This window comes from Rhinatrema bivittatum, chromosome 8 (genome assembly GCF_901001135.1).
Source record: "Rhinatrema bivittatum chromosome 8, aRhiBiv1.1, whole genome shotgun sequence".
NCBI lineage: Eukaryota > Metazoa > Chordata > Amphibia > Gymnophiona > Rhinatrematidae > Rhinatrema > Rhinatrema bivittatum.
In genome coordinates this window covers 196675530-196692948 of record NC_042622.1, presented here as the reverse complement: position 1 = coordinate 196692948, position 17419 = coordinate 196675530, and the positions used below count along the sequence as shown (strand labels likewise).

General features: G+C 43.8%; 1 protein-coding gene across 4 annotated transcripts in view; it reads right to left on the bottom strand.

Annotated features, from left to right (window-relative positions):
- The window catches only part of PITPNM3 (PITPNM family member 3), a 628273-nt gene that overhangs the window by 39852 nt on the left and 571002 nt on the right, over positions 1-17419 (bottom strand). For all 4 annotated transcript variants that reach the window (XM_029612401.1, XM_029612400.1, XM_029612398.1 and 1 more), the window contains 2 exons: positions 5661-5777; positions 2004-2120 (listed from right to left, as the gene is read on the bottom strand). In XM_029612401.1, coding sequence (XP_029468261.1) covers positions 2004-2120; positions 5661-5777 — 234 coding nt within the window. The remainder of the gene's footprint in view (positions 1-2003; positions 2121-5660; positions 5778-17419) is intronic.

The following is a 17419-nucleotide window of genomic DNA, read 5'->3' as shown; positions in this document are numbered from 1 at the left end:
ATATTGAACCAATGAATATGATGAAAATATATAAGCAGTAGGAAATTCTTTAAAAAATTCTCCTGAAGAAGCCTGTGGAAGGCGAAACATGTTGAGAAGATCAAGAGAGGAAGAAGAAGAATTGAAATAATTTTGCCATGAGAATGTGCAAGATTTAGGAAATTGAATTTTTCTCTGCTTGTAATTCAATTTGAAAAATTTGTAATGTAAATGGAAAATTTGGGTCATATGTAAAAATTCAATTTGAAAATGAAGATTTTTTAAAGGTATTGGAAAATGTGTGTGGTGAGTGTGGTATGAATATGTGATTAAGTGGTATGCTTGGGTTTGAGGTTGATATTCCTTGTGTGAGATTTTAAAAGGTTGTTTCTTTGGAATTTTTTCCATTTTTGAATACTAATAAAATTTTGGAATACTATATATGTCACTATTTGTTTTTGGATATTTGTAGTTTTGTGATATATGATCAAATGCCAGAATAGTTGTATCCATTATTTCCTGGGGCATGCTGTGGACACTAGTTGATATCTGGCTTTCTCTTTGCAACTAAGGATCCTCTGTGTTTATTCCATGTTCCAAGTCCTTTTTTTGTATGACTTGTTGAACTGGGACAAGAATCGCTCTATGTTGTGTACTCACTTGATTTCTAATTGTAAAATTGTTAAGACAGGGTCATTTTAGAATTGCTTAAATAACAAAATCTTCCAGCCTAGCATCCCTTTCTCTCCTCCAACTTGGAAAGCCAGGTAAATAGTTTCTAACATTCATTTTTGTGACTGATCAAAAGTCTTCTGAAAGATGTTTCTAATGATAGACAATGAAAAATATTTGCAATGATATGAGATGCCTTTTTTCTTTTAAGTGGTTGATTTAATCAACTGTGGGCAATAGTCATAACATTATCATGTTCCCAGGGGAGTCAGGGGACAGAGCGTCAACCTCCGTATTGCGCAGGTTCTCAATCATGGCTCACAATTTATATATGATTCTAGCCAAAAAGCTAAGAAACCCATGTCTCTCAGAAAAACCAGAGCTTGTCCTTCAGCCAACCTGTAATGTACCTCTTTTATGCTGTGAAGTCTTTGTGGGTTGAGATACTTTATATTAGGCCAACATTAGAATTATCCAGATGCATCATTATCCCAGCACCCAAGCTTTTTCTTCATATAATGAATGTAAACAGTGGATCTCACAGGACATGAATTTATGAAGTCAGGAACATCAGACTAGCAAAATACATTAGAAATTAATGATGTGTTCAGGATCTGGGGTCTTCCAGTGAGAGAGGTGTTGAAAAGATCAGATGATAATTGAGCATGCCAATTAGCTAAGCATCCCTAGGTGCCATAGCATATAAAAAAGCAGAACATTGATTTCCTGTTTATGAGGTATTACCTTCAACGTTGTGGGACAACAAAGGGGGGAGAAGGGTTTGAAGTGGGTCTATATTACGTAAATCAGTTGATAAGTACTATTACAGTACTTAATGGAAAGTGTTACTAAGCCAAGCACCCAAGACTAGAGTGCACTTATCAGACTGCGTAAAGAACATAATTATTCCATTTGCGCGTTGCAATTGCATTCAGTTTAGCCCTGACTTTCCAGTCGGTACCACAGCAAAACACGCTGTCTCCTGTCTTTCAGTAATCCTGCATGATACAAAATCTTCATCATAAGCCAATTTAATTACTTTTAAAAAAAATGCTCTTTAGGCATCCCTAGGTGCCTCCCTCCCACTTGATGTGACATCATTTATACTACATAAAGCAATCAGTCTGTGCCTTTTTTAGGGTGGGCCAGAGTCCAAAAAAAAAGTAAAAAATATAGGGGCACAGATTACATTTAAACCATTTCAGACCATATTAAAATTAATTGTTGCGCCTTAAATCTTCAGTCATTCTTTAGAAATTCTGCATAAGGACTATAGTTTTCTTTTAAATATATCATGTGACCCACATTCTATGAATATTCACAGCATTCTAAAAATGCAAAACATGCTGTACCTTTTCACCTGTTAATGCCACCATGTCCAGAGGGCCATACATAAACCGGCCAACCAGGATCTGCAGGCCATCTTCTGCTGCAATGATGTCATTGACTCTGTGATTGGCTGTTACGTTCTGCGGGGAAAAGCAAACGTCCACTTAAAAAGGAGTAGAATTCTTTCTAATTCTGGAAGTTGACCAGGTTTCTTTGAGATCCATTTCTCTAGATATTTTCTAGTGTCAGATTCTGCTATGGCATATACAACAGTGAAAGTTTTTGGAAGCTCAGGGCCATTTTAAAGATATCCTAATTTCCTGGGGAAGGTCCTTTGCCTGGGCCAAAGCATTGGATGGTATTAAAAACAAAGAGCTATTGCACCGTTTATCCATGACCAAATAATTCATAATTGCACGGTATGTAGGGCAGATACAACGTAAGCAGACGCCCTGCTTTGCCATGGCAGTTGCTGCAGATTTTCCCTTTTGGCAGGAAATGGCCCCAAGCGTGTGCCCATCCTGTAGGTTGCTGGTCTCCTCTCCCTTCAGCTGCTGGCTCCTCTGTATGGTATTTCCTTGCAACTCTGACTAGTATGTTTTTACGTTTCAGTGATTCTCTGGATTTCTTGTTTATAGCGAGAGATGTTTTAACTTTACGCTGAGAAGATCCTAGATTGCTACAGGCGTTGGCAAAGCCACTGTAATTAAGAAGGAAAAACCTGGAGCTTCAGTCACACAGGATTATTAAATGGTAATCAAAACAGCAAATGAGGAATTTGTTTTATTCTTTTTTTTTTTTTTTTTTTTTTTAAAGCTGGTTTCCAAATGGGCTGTGAGAGGGTTAGGAATGACTTAAGGGGTAGCATAGCACATGGGATTCCCAGCAACACCTTTGCAGGTTTTGGTTTTTTTTTTTTTTTTCTTCAAATTAAAAGCTAATTGCTTTATTTACATTTTATCAGTTCAAAGTCTGGGAAGTGCTTTTATAATTGTCACAAATTTCTTAAACCACCTGATATTTTACAGTGAAATATGTCTAGACAAGTCCCTGCATATTAAGGATAGCACTTGCTAGGCGAACAGTAACTTTTAATAAATGAAATGAAAGTGTTAAGCAGCCATGGCCTGGTTCTGGTCAGTTTATATCTCTGGCAGTAAACTCTGCTCTGCAGGAACTAGGATTAGCAAAAGAGGCTGGCGGCTGCTCTAAAGTTTCTATAGCACTATGCTCTGTCTGTGAAAAGCCCTGAAGTGTAATTTTAAAGTGCAGTATTTCTCTAGTAATTAGTATGCATAATGGTAAACTTATTCTGTACTATACCAATCGGAGAATCCTGATTAAGCCTAGCAAAGACCTGCAAAATATCTGCAGTCAAATTAATACAGTATTTCTATAAATTCAGCATTTCTACTCTATCAATAGAAAAAAAACTTCAACATGTATTCAGTTGGGAGGGGCAAAGAGGGTCAGGATTAGGGGACAGGTGAAGTCTCCCTTGGCTGCATTTCTGCTTCCCCCTCCCTAGTTCTCTTCCTTCCAACCGCCATCCTTGGCTCCCTCTCAAAATCATATCCACCATGGGTGCCAGTTCCCCCCTCTCACTCACATAGAGACACACATTGATCCCCTTTCTTTCAGATCCTCCAACTATTGCTGATTCATCCTCCTGCTGCCCAGCTCCTGTATGCATCTCCCAGACCATCGGCCACCACCCCTCTGACACTCCAGCGGCAGCTCTACACCGCCCTTGAAACACAGTGTGATCAAAACCGCAGCCTTTGCCACCACCACCACAACAAAGTGCCCACCCTCTGCCAGCATACCCGATGTGTCCTACCTCTGCAGATACCAACGCTGCTGCCACTGCTACAGCCTACATCTCCAGCAACAGGGCCAGTCTCAGCATCCTTCTCCCCACCATCTATTACTGTTGTGTCTGCCTGCAGTGTAGCCCATTTCAGTGCCATAACCCTATGACCCAAAGCCACAGTACTAGATGTGTAACTCCATGGCCCAACTGTGCATGTGCAGTTTGTTTTAGTTCTGTCCTTTAATTTTTGTTGTATTATATTTTACTTTTGATGAACATGAGTGGTTGTTGCTTTTATTGTTCTTATACTGGTGGTATACAAATCTGTAAAATAAATAAATAAATGTTCAGGACAGGCAAAAACTGTCTTTTACTGTTAAAGAAGATACTGACACCTTGTGGCCACTGCCAGTACTATTCCCTTGTGTTTACCAGCCAGAGAGGTAGATCTTTAAAAAGTAAGCCGGATTTTATAAGATACGCGCGTAGCCACGCATATCTTATAAAATCCTGGGTCGGCGCGCGCAAGGCTGCACAAAATCGGCAGCCTGCGTGCGCCGAGCCGCGCAGCCTGCCTCTTTTCCCTCTTTTCCCTCTGCATTCCCCCACCTTCCCCTACCTAACCCACCCCCCGGCCCTACCTAAATCCCCCCCCCTACCTTTGTTGGGCAAGTTACGCCTGCTTGAAGCAGGCGTAACTTGCACGCGCCACCTCGCATCCCCTGGCACAGGCTGCGGTGCCGGGGGACTCAGGACCGCCCTCCCGGCCTGCCCCCGAACCGTCACCACGCCCCTGGACCCGCCCCTGACCGCTCCTGGACACGCCCCCCTCCTGCCCCTTTTACGAAGCTCCAGGACTTACGCGCATCCCTGGGCTTTGCGCGCGCCGGTGGCCTATGCAAAATAGGTGCGCCGGCGCGCGAGTAAATCCAGGAGGATTTACGCAGGCAGGGCTTTTAAAATCTAGCCCAGAGTAGAAGTAGTAATAGTAGTAAGAACATAACCATTGCCATGCTGAGTCAGAGCAAGGTCCACCCAGCCCACCATTCTATCTCTGACAGTGGCCAGTCCAGGACATAAATACTCAGATCAACTATTGGGGATCTGCTGTTTCTTGCCACTCACTCCCAGGGATAAGCGCTGGCTTTCCGAAGTCTACCTGGCTAATAACTGTTTAGGAACTTTTCCTTCAGGAATTTGGTAACTGCTCAGAACCTTAATTATAAATGTAACAAACCATCACTTCTGGTGCCATTCTAAACCGGTGGTTCTCCATTCAATCATCGAGGGCTACCTTGGTCAGTCTCCAGTTCATGATAAATACATATATGAAAGAGAGAGATTTGCATGCACATTGTGTCATGTGCATTCATTGTGGATCCCCTAAACCAGTGGTCCCCAACCCTGTCCTGGGGCCCCACCAGCCAGTCGGGTTTTCAGGAGATCCACAATGAATATGCATGAGAGAAAATTTGCATTCACTGCCTCCATAACATGCACATTTTCTCTCATGCATATTCATTGTGGATCTCCTGAAAACCCGACTGGCTGGTGGGGCCCCAGGACAGGGTTGGGGACCACTGCCCTCAACAGCAGACTGGCCTGGGTAGTCCTCAGACTGGTTCAGAACAGCGGGTCCAAATCCATTCTAAAAAAAAACTTTTCATTTTAGAGGGAGAACAAATTCCCCAACAGCACAACCTTCCTGGCTTCCCAGGCCTACGAAATCTGGCAAGAGGCAAGAAACCTCTGTGTCATTTCTGTCTTTTAATTGAGGGGGGGGGAGGAGAGGAACCCCCCACACACACACATATCAGCTGGTCACTTATGCCATGTGTGCTTACATAACTCCACTGCTGCTACTTACTCTCAGCTTGACATGCGTCCTCTTACGCAGCCACTTTTCCCGTGGGTTGGATGGACTCAGGTTGGCGGAGTCTAGGCCTTCTTTTTCCAGAACATTTGCATTCTCGTATCTCATTATCTGCAATAAGATCACACTATAAAAAATACAGCATAGCAGCCGTTCACCAAAGCCCCTCTGCCAATCCCTTCCATCATGAGGGTGTATTTATGGCAATCCTTCCATCCTCTTGTATGTGTGTATATATGTCTGCTACTGAGATATGCAAACCTCTCCCTGGGGGGGGGGGAGAATTCCCATCTCTGCACTGGGACAGAGTTTGTGGCTCTGTTTTACCTGTGAACTGCATACCAGTTTTCAAAGAGAAACCCCATGCCTACTTTCCTTTTCAAACTTACCACAGGTACAACCTATGTATGGACATTTGCACCTGTGGAGGCGGCATTTTTTTATTTTTATTCATGCAAAATAGCGTTCGTAGAGTTGAAAATGCAAGCTGTGCTTGCTATTTTCTGATCTCGCTCCTGGCAATGTCTGCCCTAACTGCAGCTGTAAATACGCACATTGTGGAGCAAGAAGGATATTTTTAGCCATACGGAAGGAGTGCAGTTCACTGGCTGCCAGCTTACTCCACGAGCTTTTCCAAACTGTTCTCATGCCATCACGTGTACTTCTCTGTGCTGTTAGGGCACATTTCCTTCCCCACCAAAGCAGTATGGTGCTTCTAGGACCCGCAGATCTATCCATTCTGAAACATTCTGACATGCATCACACCTTGCATGCTTCTCATTTTTATAGCATCACTAGCATACCAGTCCACGCACTACAGATGTGACACAGAGAGGAAACATTGCTCCTAGGAGTTATATTCGTGTTTTCATTTCATTTATAATGACTGAATAAATCACAGGCTCAAGGCTTTGCCATTCACCAATGACAGCCACTCACAACACATGGGACGGTAAAATCTAACTCCCTGACTTGATATATTTATAGTGTTTTGAAGTTTTTATTATTAAATACACCATACTCCGTCTGGAATGTTTTCTTGTAGAGAAAGTTCGTGTCCTACATCTTTTTTGTTGTTGTTTTGTTTTTTGATCCTTTCAAAAAAGGTAGCGCAACCTATTCGGATGTCGGTTACCTTGTGATGATAATGTTGTTCCAGTATTCTCTGTATATAGTTCACCCTACTGTTTTGAATTGGAATACGCCTTTATTTTTATACCTGGCTGGGTGTTTAAGAGCTTACTCCTTCATTTGCTTCTCTAAAACCTTAGGGGTAGATTTTAAGTTGGCTGCACACGTAAAATCCGGCCTTTTCGCGTGTGGCCGAGCCTTGCGTGCGCCGGAATTTTCCACAAGGCCCGGCCATGCTCGTAAAAAGGCCAATACGCACACAAGTGCTGGCCTTCCTGCAAGGGGCAGGGCGGGCCACAATAGCGCCATTGTTCGCTGTCCCAGCACACGCAACTTACTTCACCTCTGGAGCTGAAGTAAGTTGCAGAACAAAAAGAAAAAAGGTAGGATTTAGGGGGTGGGGAGGAGAGGGGAAGGGAGGGTAGATGGGGGAGGGGGGTAGGGAAGTTCCCTCCCAGTCTGGTCCTTAAGTGGGGAAGGCCGGGATGTGTCGCCGCGCGAAAATTGCGGAAGTCTCCCCCCCTCCCTTGCGCGCTCCACCCGCACATACGTGCGCAGATTACAAAACCTGGTGCGCATGTGTGCGCAGCCTGCCGATTTTATAACTCGCGCGCACGTTATAAAATCGGCGCGTCCATGTGCGCGTGCTGCGAAGTGCACGCACATGGACGCATGCGCGCACCTTTAAAAATCTACCCCTCAGTTTTCGGAAGCCTGTGCTTTATTCTACAGTTGCCAGAGGGATGCAAGGGTGGGTAGGGAAAGGCAAAACCGGTAGAAGGGAGGTACAAGTTGTTGATTACAGGGATGAAGGCAGTCCTCCACACCAAATGTCCTACGAACTTAGACTTAAGGACTTAGCTACTTATACCCTAGAAAAGCTGGGGGCATATAATAGTGATGTTCAAATATCTGAAAGGGATTAATAATGCACAAGAAGCAAATCCTTTTTTTTTTTTTTTCCCAGAAGATAAAACACACTAGAATGAGATCATGGTATAAACATTTGGAAATATTTCTTTTTTTTTTCTTAATTTGCATTTGAATAATAGTACTTCAAGTTTAAAATCAAGGAAACAGGAAATACACCCAAAGCAAATACTTCCTAAACTGGATAATAATAGCCAGTTTAGTAACATCAGTAAATCGTAACCCACAGCAGGTATCAAGGATGATGGATCTTGGAGCTGGTGTGAAACAGGAACATAAAAGAAAGGATGGCGGATGCGTGGAAAGGAAACAGAAAGAGTGACTGAGGTGAAGGCCGCTTGGGATAAGAACAAAGGAGTCCTGGTTATGACTCCTGTATCCAGCCCCCCCCCCCCCCCCAATGAATTGGCTCCTGCTGGATATCTCTGCAAATCCGTGATCTCTGCAAGAACTCAGGAGCAGTGTCTACAGCAGCCTGTGTAATTGATTAAACAATTAATTTAGCTCTGTATTTACTTCTCTCACTCTGAACAGATGAGTATTTAGAAGCCAAGATAAATATAGATACTGTGACTCCGGTCTGTGTTTCTGGTGGGGCTGTTTTGATGTGGGGGGAGGGAGAAGGGATGTACGGGAGTTGTGTCATTAAGTGCCATTCAGGCACGACCTTTATAAAATGTATCATGCTGTACAAAAGGAAGAGGGAACCGTGAATGTGTACTTTTTACAATCTTGGAGAGATGGGCATGAATGGAACATCCCCTTAAGGATGGATTTTTACTTAGAAAATAAAATCTCTGCTGAATATCTTTTCTATGTGTGTCCAGATGGGCTTCCAGTTAGATTTACTCTTAACAGTTGTCTATAGTTTGTTTTATAGGGTGTCAAAAAGCTGTTAGCACCTCAGGAAAAGCTGCCAACATATAATCACTTGGGTGAAATTTCATTTACTAACCTCTGGGAAGCACGTTTAAAGCTAACACTGCATACTTGTATTCTTCCTGGATAGATTAAAATGTTAAACATTTGAGTTATTTTTTTAGATAGGTGAGATGCTTCCTATGTTCCTACGTGCAGCTATTTTTGTAAGAATGTCTGTCTGAAATGATGACATAGTCTGGGATTTGTTAGATGGATTCAGCTGGTGGTGATCATTAACTGGCTCTTTATTAACAGTTCCCTGTAAGGCACTTGCATGGTAAGTTTTTATCTCAAGTGTGTTCTTGGGATGTGGCGCTGTCACTTTAAAAATCAGAATTTCATAAGGATAAGACAACCTGTACCATAAAGCTAATAATAATATTTATTTTATTTAGAGCTTTTTTATACCAGCATTCATGATACAATCACATCATGCTGGTTTACAGGAAACAGGGGGAGTGATAACTTTGAACAATAAACAGGTGATGAGAAGCAAAGAAGTAAAAGTTACAATAAAACAGGGGAAGTTGGAACTAGGGGAAGAAGAAGAGAAGAAGGAATAATATAACCAATAACAATGAGAGGAATAAATTATTTACATAGTGCTGACAGGTATCTTATAGGTGGTTGTAGTCTGCCTAGTGAGAAAGTTAGGAGAGTCAGTTGGGATCAGGAAAGGCTTGTCTAAATAACCATGTCTTTAGCCTTTTTCTGAATGTTAGTAAGCATAAGCATGGTTCCTGTCTGAGGTCAGGGGGAATGGCATTCCATATAGATGGTCCCGCTGTGGAGAAGGCCCGTTCTCTGAATGATTGATGGTGTGTAACTTTTGTTTGGGGGACGTGTAGGGATCCTCTGTATGCTTCTCTGATTGGTCTGGATGAGGAGTGAAGTCTGAGCAGGATTTGAAGGCTAAGGGGGGCTTGAGAATAGATGGTTTTATGGATGATGGTGATGGACTTGTGGAGGAGTCTAAAGTGTATTGGGAGCCAGTGTAAATTTTTGGGAATGGGGGAGATGTGATCTCTTCTTCTGGTGTTTGTCAGAATTCTGGCGGCCGCGTTTTGTAGCATCTGAAGAGATTTAATGGAAGAAGAAGGGAGACCTAGCAAGATAGAGTTGCAGTAGTCTATCTTGGAGAATATTATAGCTTGTAGGACAGTTCTGAAGTCTTGAAAGTGAAGGAGTGGTTTAATTCTTTTCAGTACCTGTAGTTTGTAGAAGCCGTCCTTGGTAGTATGGTTGATGAATGTTTTTAAACTTAAGTGGTTGTCGATTAAGACTCCTAGGTCTCTTGCTTGAGAGACAAAGATGTTGGATGGTGTACTTTGTGTAGAATTACTGTTTTCCGGTGAAATGAGGAGGAGTTCAGTCTTCGCTGAATTTAAAATCAGGTTTAAACTGGAGAGGAGAAGGTTGATCTCTTGTCGGCAGGATTCCCAGTACTCGAGTGTTTTTGTAATTGATTCTTTGATGGGGATCAATATTTGCATGTCGTCGGCATAAAGGAAGTGTTTTAGTTGCAGGTTGGTTAACAGCTGGCAAAGAGGAAGTAGGTAGATGTTGAAAAGGGTGGGGGAAAGAGGAACCTTGCGGAACTCCAAGTGAGAAATTGCAGTGAGGGGATTCTTTATTGTTTATTTTGACCTTGTACCCTCTGTTACTAAGGAAGGTTTTGAACCAAGTAAATGCTGTTCCTGTTATTCCGATGTCCGTCAGTCGGTTAAGGAGGATGGAGTGGTTGACGGTGTCGAAAGCCGCGGACAGGTCCAGGAGAATTAGTAGGATTGTCATTTGTCCAGGCCCATGATGATATGGTCTGTCAGCGAAATGAGGAGGGATTCGGTGCTTAATGCCTTGCGGAACCCGTATTGGGTGGGGTGCAGTATTTTATGATCTTCAAGGTAATCGGAAAGTTGCAAGTTGACTAATTTTTCCATTATCTTGGTTATAAAAGGAAGATTGGAAATAGGGCGGAAGTTGTTGGGGTCGTTTGGATCCAAATTTGGTTTCTTTAGAAGAAGTTTAAGAGATGCCAGTTTTAGGGCGTCTGGGAAGATTCCCCGAACTAAAGAACAGTTCATGATATCAGCCAGGGTTTTGGAGATGATGTCCGATATTAGCAGGAGATGTTTTGTAGGGATTTGGTCGAATGGATGGGAGGATGGTTTCAATTTCTTTAATAGAGATTGGATCTCTGAAGCAGTGGTGGGTTCAAATGAATCAAGAGATTTTTTTTGTTTGTTAGAAGATAGGAGCTGGTAGTAGAAGAGGAGCTAGGGGGCAGCAGAGTTAAAAGGTTGGATATTTTGTTTTGTTTCGGAAGAAAAGCGCCAGCTCGTTGGCTTTGGATTGTGCCTAATCGTAGGGGATCGTTGGGGCGTTGGTTTGTGTTAGTTCGGATACGTATGAGAATAATGCTTTAGTGTCAAAGATAATGTCGTGGATCTTGTGAGCGTAGAAATCCCTTTTTGATCCTAAGGTAGAATTCCTGTAGTGGTGGAGGGCAAATTTGTATACGGATAGCGTGATTGGGCCAGGTGCTTTGTGCCATTCGCTTTCTTTCTTTCTAAGGGATTGTTTAAGTTTTCGGAGTTCATTGGTGAACCACGGTTGTCTTTTTGGGGAGTTGGGGTTAAGTTTTTTTGATGAAAGTGGACATAATTTATTTGCTACTGTCTCTGTGATGTTGCTCCAGGAAAGTAGGGCAGCATTGGGATCTGAAAGGTCAATGTGCGGCAGTTCTTTAGCCAAGTGGCTGCAGAGGACCTCGGAGGAGCAGGATCTTCTGTAGAGAAATGAAGATTGAGTGGGATGGGTGTTACGGGTTTCTGTCAATTTGAAGGTGGCTGAAATTAATGAGTGATCCGACCAGGGGACCTGGGTGCACACGGGGGGGGGGGGGGCGGTGAGTGTGTAATGCCAGAGTTTATGAACATAAGGTCCAGGGTGTGGCCCACTTTGTGGGTGGGCTTATTGATGATCTGCTTGAAGCCCATAGCTGAAAGCGTGGTGAGAAGAGCCTCACAGCTAGATGTAAGTGTGGTATTTTATATAATAAATCCAAGGAAGCAAGCAGGATGGGAAATGAGAGATAGGTTAATGGTTTTATAATCCACTGATCACGTTCTTATCTGTTTGGCTAATAGATCCTGGATTGGCTTCCAAACTACCCTCACTGTAAGAAAATAAATACATACATACATACATACATACATACATACATAAATAAATAAATAAAAGTATGGCAATTGCAAAGTTGGGGATTTCCCCACAGGTTTTTTCCCCTCTCTTGGAAGAAAGTTTAGGGGTCTCTGCACCTCCTCCTATCACCCTGAAGGGTAAACGGGCTATCATCTGGCTTGGAGAATCCCCCATTCCTCCCAAGCACTTGGGTACAAACTACTGCCTTATAGAGGGAGAAACTAGGAACTGCCGCTGGGCCATCACATAGGCTCCAAATTGGGATCTTTCAGGTCTCATCTAACTGGTTTTATAATCGGCTGTATTTTAGCTGTAGCATGAAGCCTCGGTCACTTAAGCAGGTGGAGAGAGAGCCTAGGTGTAATTGCTTTTGAAGACTATTTCTGCCAGATTGCATCAGCACTGCAGTATCTGAGGTAGGATGAAATGCAGAGGGGAAGAGAAAACGTGTGTGCATGTGCTATGGAACCAATCTATAAAAATGAAGCATACATTTCCTATTATCCAGTGCGGGTGCTGAGAGGTTGTTTAGACCATTACACATACTCTAGCATCCTGTTTTGAATGTATTTATTTATGCAGCGAGTGGTTTTTAATTTGTCTTGATTTGGATTAGAATAATTATATCAGCAATTAATGGCAAGTTTATCCAGGAAATTAGTAAATGGAGAGGACGCCAAAGCACACTTGCTGGATGCAGCTAAAGCCATCTCAAGATTGAAACTATTTGTTTATATTCTGCTTCTTGGCCCTTCAAAGCACATTTCTTCAGGTAGTGTAGGTGTTGCCCTATTCCCAGAGGTTTTACAGTGCACGGGAAAACGGGACCTCAGTGTTGAGCACCTGCTTTCCAAACGTGCGCCCCACCACCTCTCCTGGGCACGCAATACCATATTTAAATGCGGGGTTGCACTGAAAAAGAGATGCTAGGGGCAATAGCGCGCCCCTAATGCCTCCTTAGCAGTGGAAGCCCAGGAGAGGTGGCTGTCAGCGGGTTTGGAAAATGGACGCTCAATTTTACGAGTGTCCATGTTCCTAACCTGTGCACAGCCACGGGTTAGGAAAACGGACGCTTATAAAATAGTCTGTTTTCCTAACCTGACCCGCCAGCACATTTTATTTTTAACCTTTTGGTTCCTCTGACTTATTGCCACGATATTAAGTCAGAGGATGTACAGAAAAGCAGTATTTTCTGCTTTTCTGTATGCTTTTTCTGAGCATAAAGGGGCAGATTTTCAAAGGGGTGCGCACGTAAGATACGCGCGTAACCCCCGAAAAGCTGCCCCTTCCACCCCTGCGCACGCCGAGCCTATGTTGCATAGGCTCGGCAGTGCGCGCAAGTCCCGGGGCTTTCCTGGGGGGGGGCGTGTCGGGGTGTGTGTCGCGGCCGGCGTGTCATCGGGGGCATTCTGGGGGCAGGGCTGTGGGAGTGGTTCCGGCCCAGGGGCGTTCCGGGGGTGTGGACGCGGCTTCCGGACCAGCCCTTGGACCGGAACATGGCATGCCGGCATGCGCAAGTTACACCTGCCTCGGGAAGGCGTAACTTTTGAAATAAAGGTTGGGGGGGGGGAGAATTAGTTAGGGGAAGGTGGGGGCGCTGGAAAGAAAGTTCCCTCCAAGGCCGCTCTGATTTCGGAGTGGCCTCGGAGGGAACGGAGGCAGGCTGCGCGGCTCGGCTACGCACGTATCTTTTAAAATCCGGTGTACTTTCATTTGCGCCGGTTGCACGAACAAAAGTACGCATGCGCGTACTTTTTAAAAATCTGCCCCAAAATGTGTAAATCAGGCGCACATTTTTTTTCTGTATCTCGGGCAAATAACTAATAGCCTCATCAATATGCATTTGCATGTGATGAGTGCTATTCATTTCTGGGGGGGGGGGGTGTTTGGATGTGTGTTTTGGACACGCTAAATCCTTTAGGGGTAGATTTTTAAAAACAGCGCGATTGCGTACTTTTGTTTGTGCAGCAGGCGCAAACAGAAGTACGCTGGATTTTATAAGATACGCGCATAGCCGCGCGTATCCTCTAAAATCCTGGTTCGGCGCGCGCAAGGCTGCCAATTTTGGGCAGCCGGCGCGCGCCGAGCCGCGCAGCGTGCCTCCGTTCCCTCCGAGGCCGCTCCGAAATCGGAGCGGCCTCGGAGGGAACTCTCTTTCGCCCTCCCCTCACCTTCCCCTCCCTTCCTCTACCTAACCCACCCCACCGGCCCTATCTAAACCCCCCCCTTACCTTTGTCCATAGATTTACGCCTGCGAGAAGCAGACGTAAATCTACGCGTGCCAGCGGACTGCTGGCACGCCGTCCTCCGACCCGGGGGCTGGTCCGGAGGCCTGGACCATGCCCCCGGGCCGGCGCCGCGCCCCACCCCCGAAACGCAGCGTCATCGGTTCCCGCCCCCGACACGCCCCCTTCCAAAAACCCCGGGACCTATGTGCGTCCCGGGGCTCTGCGCGCGCCAGCGACCTATGGAAAATAGGCGCGCCGGTGCGCAATGCCCTGCTCGCGTAAATCCGGGCGGATTTACGCGAGCAAGGCTTTTAAAATCCGCCCGTTATTGTATAATGGGTAGTGAACGTGCATCCATCCATAGGTAAAAAGTGCCCTCAGCTCAGTGCACTTTACTGTATTAGCCTGTAGATTTGTACCTGAGGTCAAAAGGAGTGGCAGTGGCATTTGAACCCTGGTCTCCTTGGGTTGTAGCCCATTGTTCTAACCTCTCTACTCATTAGGAAGGGAGTGAAGAACAAAACAGAGAACACCACACTACCTCTGCATCGCTCCATGGCGCAAGTGACCCAAAGCATTGTGTACAATGCTGGTAAATAAAGATATAGCAAAACCAGAAAAGGCCCAGAGATGGGCAACCAAAATGACAGAGGATGGAACGGCGCACCCAGGAAGAAAGGCCAAAGAGGTCAGGGCTCCCCAGCCTGGAGAAGAGAAGGCCATAGGAACACATGACAGGTCTACAAAACCATGAGTGGAGTAGAACATTCAAATGCAAACTGGCCGTTCACGCCCTCAAAAAATACAAAAAGTGGGAGACACTCCATGACCTTACTATGTAGCACATTCAAAACAAATTGGAGAAAACACTTTTTCACTCAACTTTGCCTCACTAGTAGAACAGTGGTGGGGCTGCTAAATAGCTGCACAAGATTAATTTGTACAGTTTACACAAATATAAACAGTTTGAGTATTTGCCAGCTTGTGAAGGAGCGAGAGACTCATTAAACATATATATATTTATAAATGATCTGGAAAGAAATACGACGAGTGAGATAATCAAATTTGCAGATGACACAAAATTGTTCAGAGTAGTTAAATCACAAGCAGATTGTGATAAATTGCAGGAAGACCTTGTGAGACTGGAAAATTGGGCATCCAAATGGCAGATGAAATTTAATGTGGATAAGTGCAAGGTGATGCATATAGGGAAAAATAACCCATGCTATAATTACACAATGTTGGGTTCCATATTAGGTGCTACAATCCAAGAAAGAGATCTAGGTGTCATATTGGATAACACATTGAAATCGTCGGTTCAGTGTGCTGCGGCAGTCAAAAAAGCAAACAGAATGTTGGGAATTATTAGAAAGGGAATGGTGAATAAAACTGAAAATGTCATAATGCCTCTGTATCGCTCCATGTTGAGACAGCACCTTGAATACTGTGTACAATTCTGGTCGCCGCATCTCAAAAAAGATATAATTGCGATGGAGAAGGTACAGAGAAGGGCTACCAAAATGATAAGGGGAATGGAACAACTCCCCTATGAGGAAAGACTAAAGAGGTTAGGACTTTTCAGCTTGGAGAAGAGACGACTGAGGGGGGATATGATAGAGGTGTTTAAAATCATGAGAGGTCTAGAACGGGTAGATGTGAATCGGTTATTTACTCTTTCGGATAGTAGAAAGACTAGGGGGCACTCCATGAAGTTAGCTTGGGGCACATTTAAAACTAATCGAAGAAAGTTCTTTTTTACTCAACGCACAATTAAACTCTGGAATTTGTTGCCAGAGAATGTGGTTAGTGCAGTTAGTATAGCTGTGTTTAAAAAAGGATTGGATAAGTTCTTGGAGGAGAAGTCCATTACCTGCTATTAAGTTCACTTAGAGAATAGCCACTGCCATTAGTAATGGTAACATGGAATAGACTTAGTTTTTGGGTACTTGCCAGGTTCTTATGGCCTGGATTGGCCACTGTTGGAAACAGGATGCTGGGCTTGATGGACCCTTGGTCTGACCCAGTATGGCATTTTCTTATGTTCTAACAAAATGACTAGAGCACATTAAAGAATTCTTCAGTCTCTGGCTAGGAAATATACATATTCCAACTTAAGGCCACTGAAGGAGCAAGATGAACAGCTCCAGACAGCATATCCAAGAACTGTATTGTTGCAGGTGATAAAGAAGGGGCAGTGCTCAAGAGAAGCTCCTGTGTGAACCCAAATCCCACGGCGAGAGAACTGACATTTTTAATCCCTTTCCCACGTCAACCAAACGGAGTCTGAGCTCAGCAACCAGCGAATAAACTGAACTAAGACAATGGTACTGGCTTGAAAAGGCTTCAAAGAGGAACAAATAAAGGAAAGAAAGCTCACTGTCCACCAGCACCACCACCATCATTTGATGGTTGCCAAGAAAATGGCAACCCTACAGCATGCAAACCCAGTTAGCAGATGATTATGGTATTTCTGGATGACTCAGCACCAGTAAGATTACTTCAGTCATATACCTGTAGATTTTAGAGAACAGCACCAGTATTTCTGGATGACTCAGCACCAGTAAGATTACTTCAGTCATATACCTGTAGATTTTAGAGAACAGGAGAGAGATGGGGTAAAATCAGGAGTCTTAACACTGCTTAGGACATGTACAGTAAGGGCTCGAGGACTGGGAATACCTATGTGACCTTTCACTCCTTCCAGATTCTCTGTTAGCTTCCATGGCACCACCTTCATTATCAGAATACGTTCACTATAACTATTTGATTTTATTTCTCTCTCTGAAATATCGCCTTCATGAGTAGTGCACGCTGAATATTCCACGTTTCCCAAGTCATCAAACTTAGGAACATTTTCCTACCATGTGGTAACAATTTGCCATACACTATTGGCTGAATTTCCAAAAGGTTTAATGTGCACAAATGAGCTTTTGAAAATAGCTCAGGAAGGTCTATGCGCGTAATTCATGCATATTTTTATGTATACAAAAAAGAGACGTTCTAGGGGATGGATTTGGAGTGGGGAAATCATTTACATAGCTATTTCTAAAAATCAGTATTATGCAAGTAAGCCTTCCCTAATTTTCAAATCAGGTTTATGCACACAAGTCTGCTTTGAAAATTTGGGTTAAAGTAAGCAATTACCTTTTATTCACTTACTTTTGGCCTCCATGTGCAGATATAAAATTACCCTCCCTATTGCAAAAAAAAACGTGAATATAGATGTAATTGTTTCAATGGTTGTTTCGCAAAGCAAACATTTTTCCAATATCTGCAGTACTCACTGAATGCATATAGAGCAGTGAAGTTGTTTAAGGATGTATGAGGGCAATTTTGCAC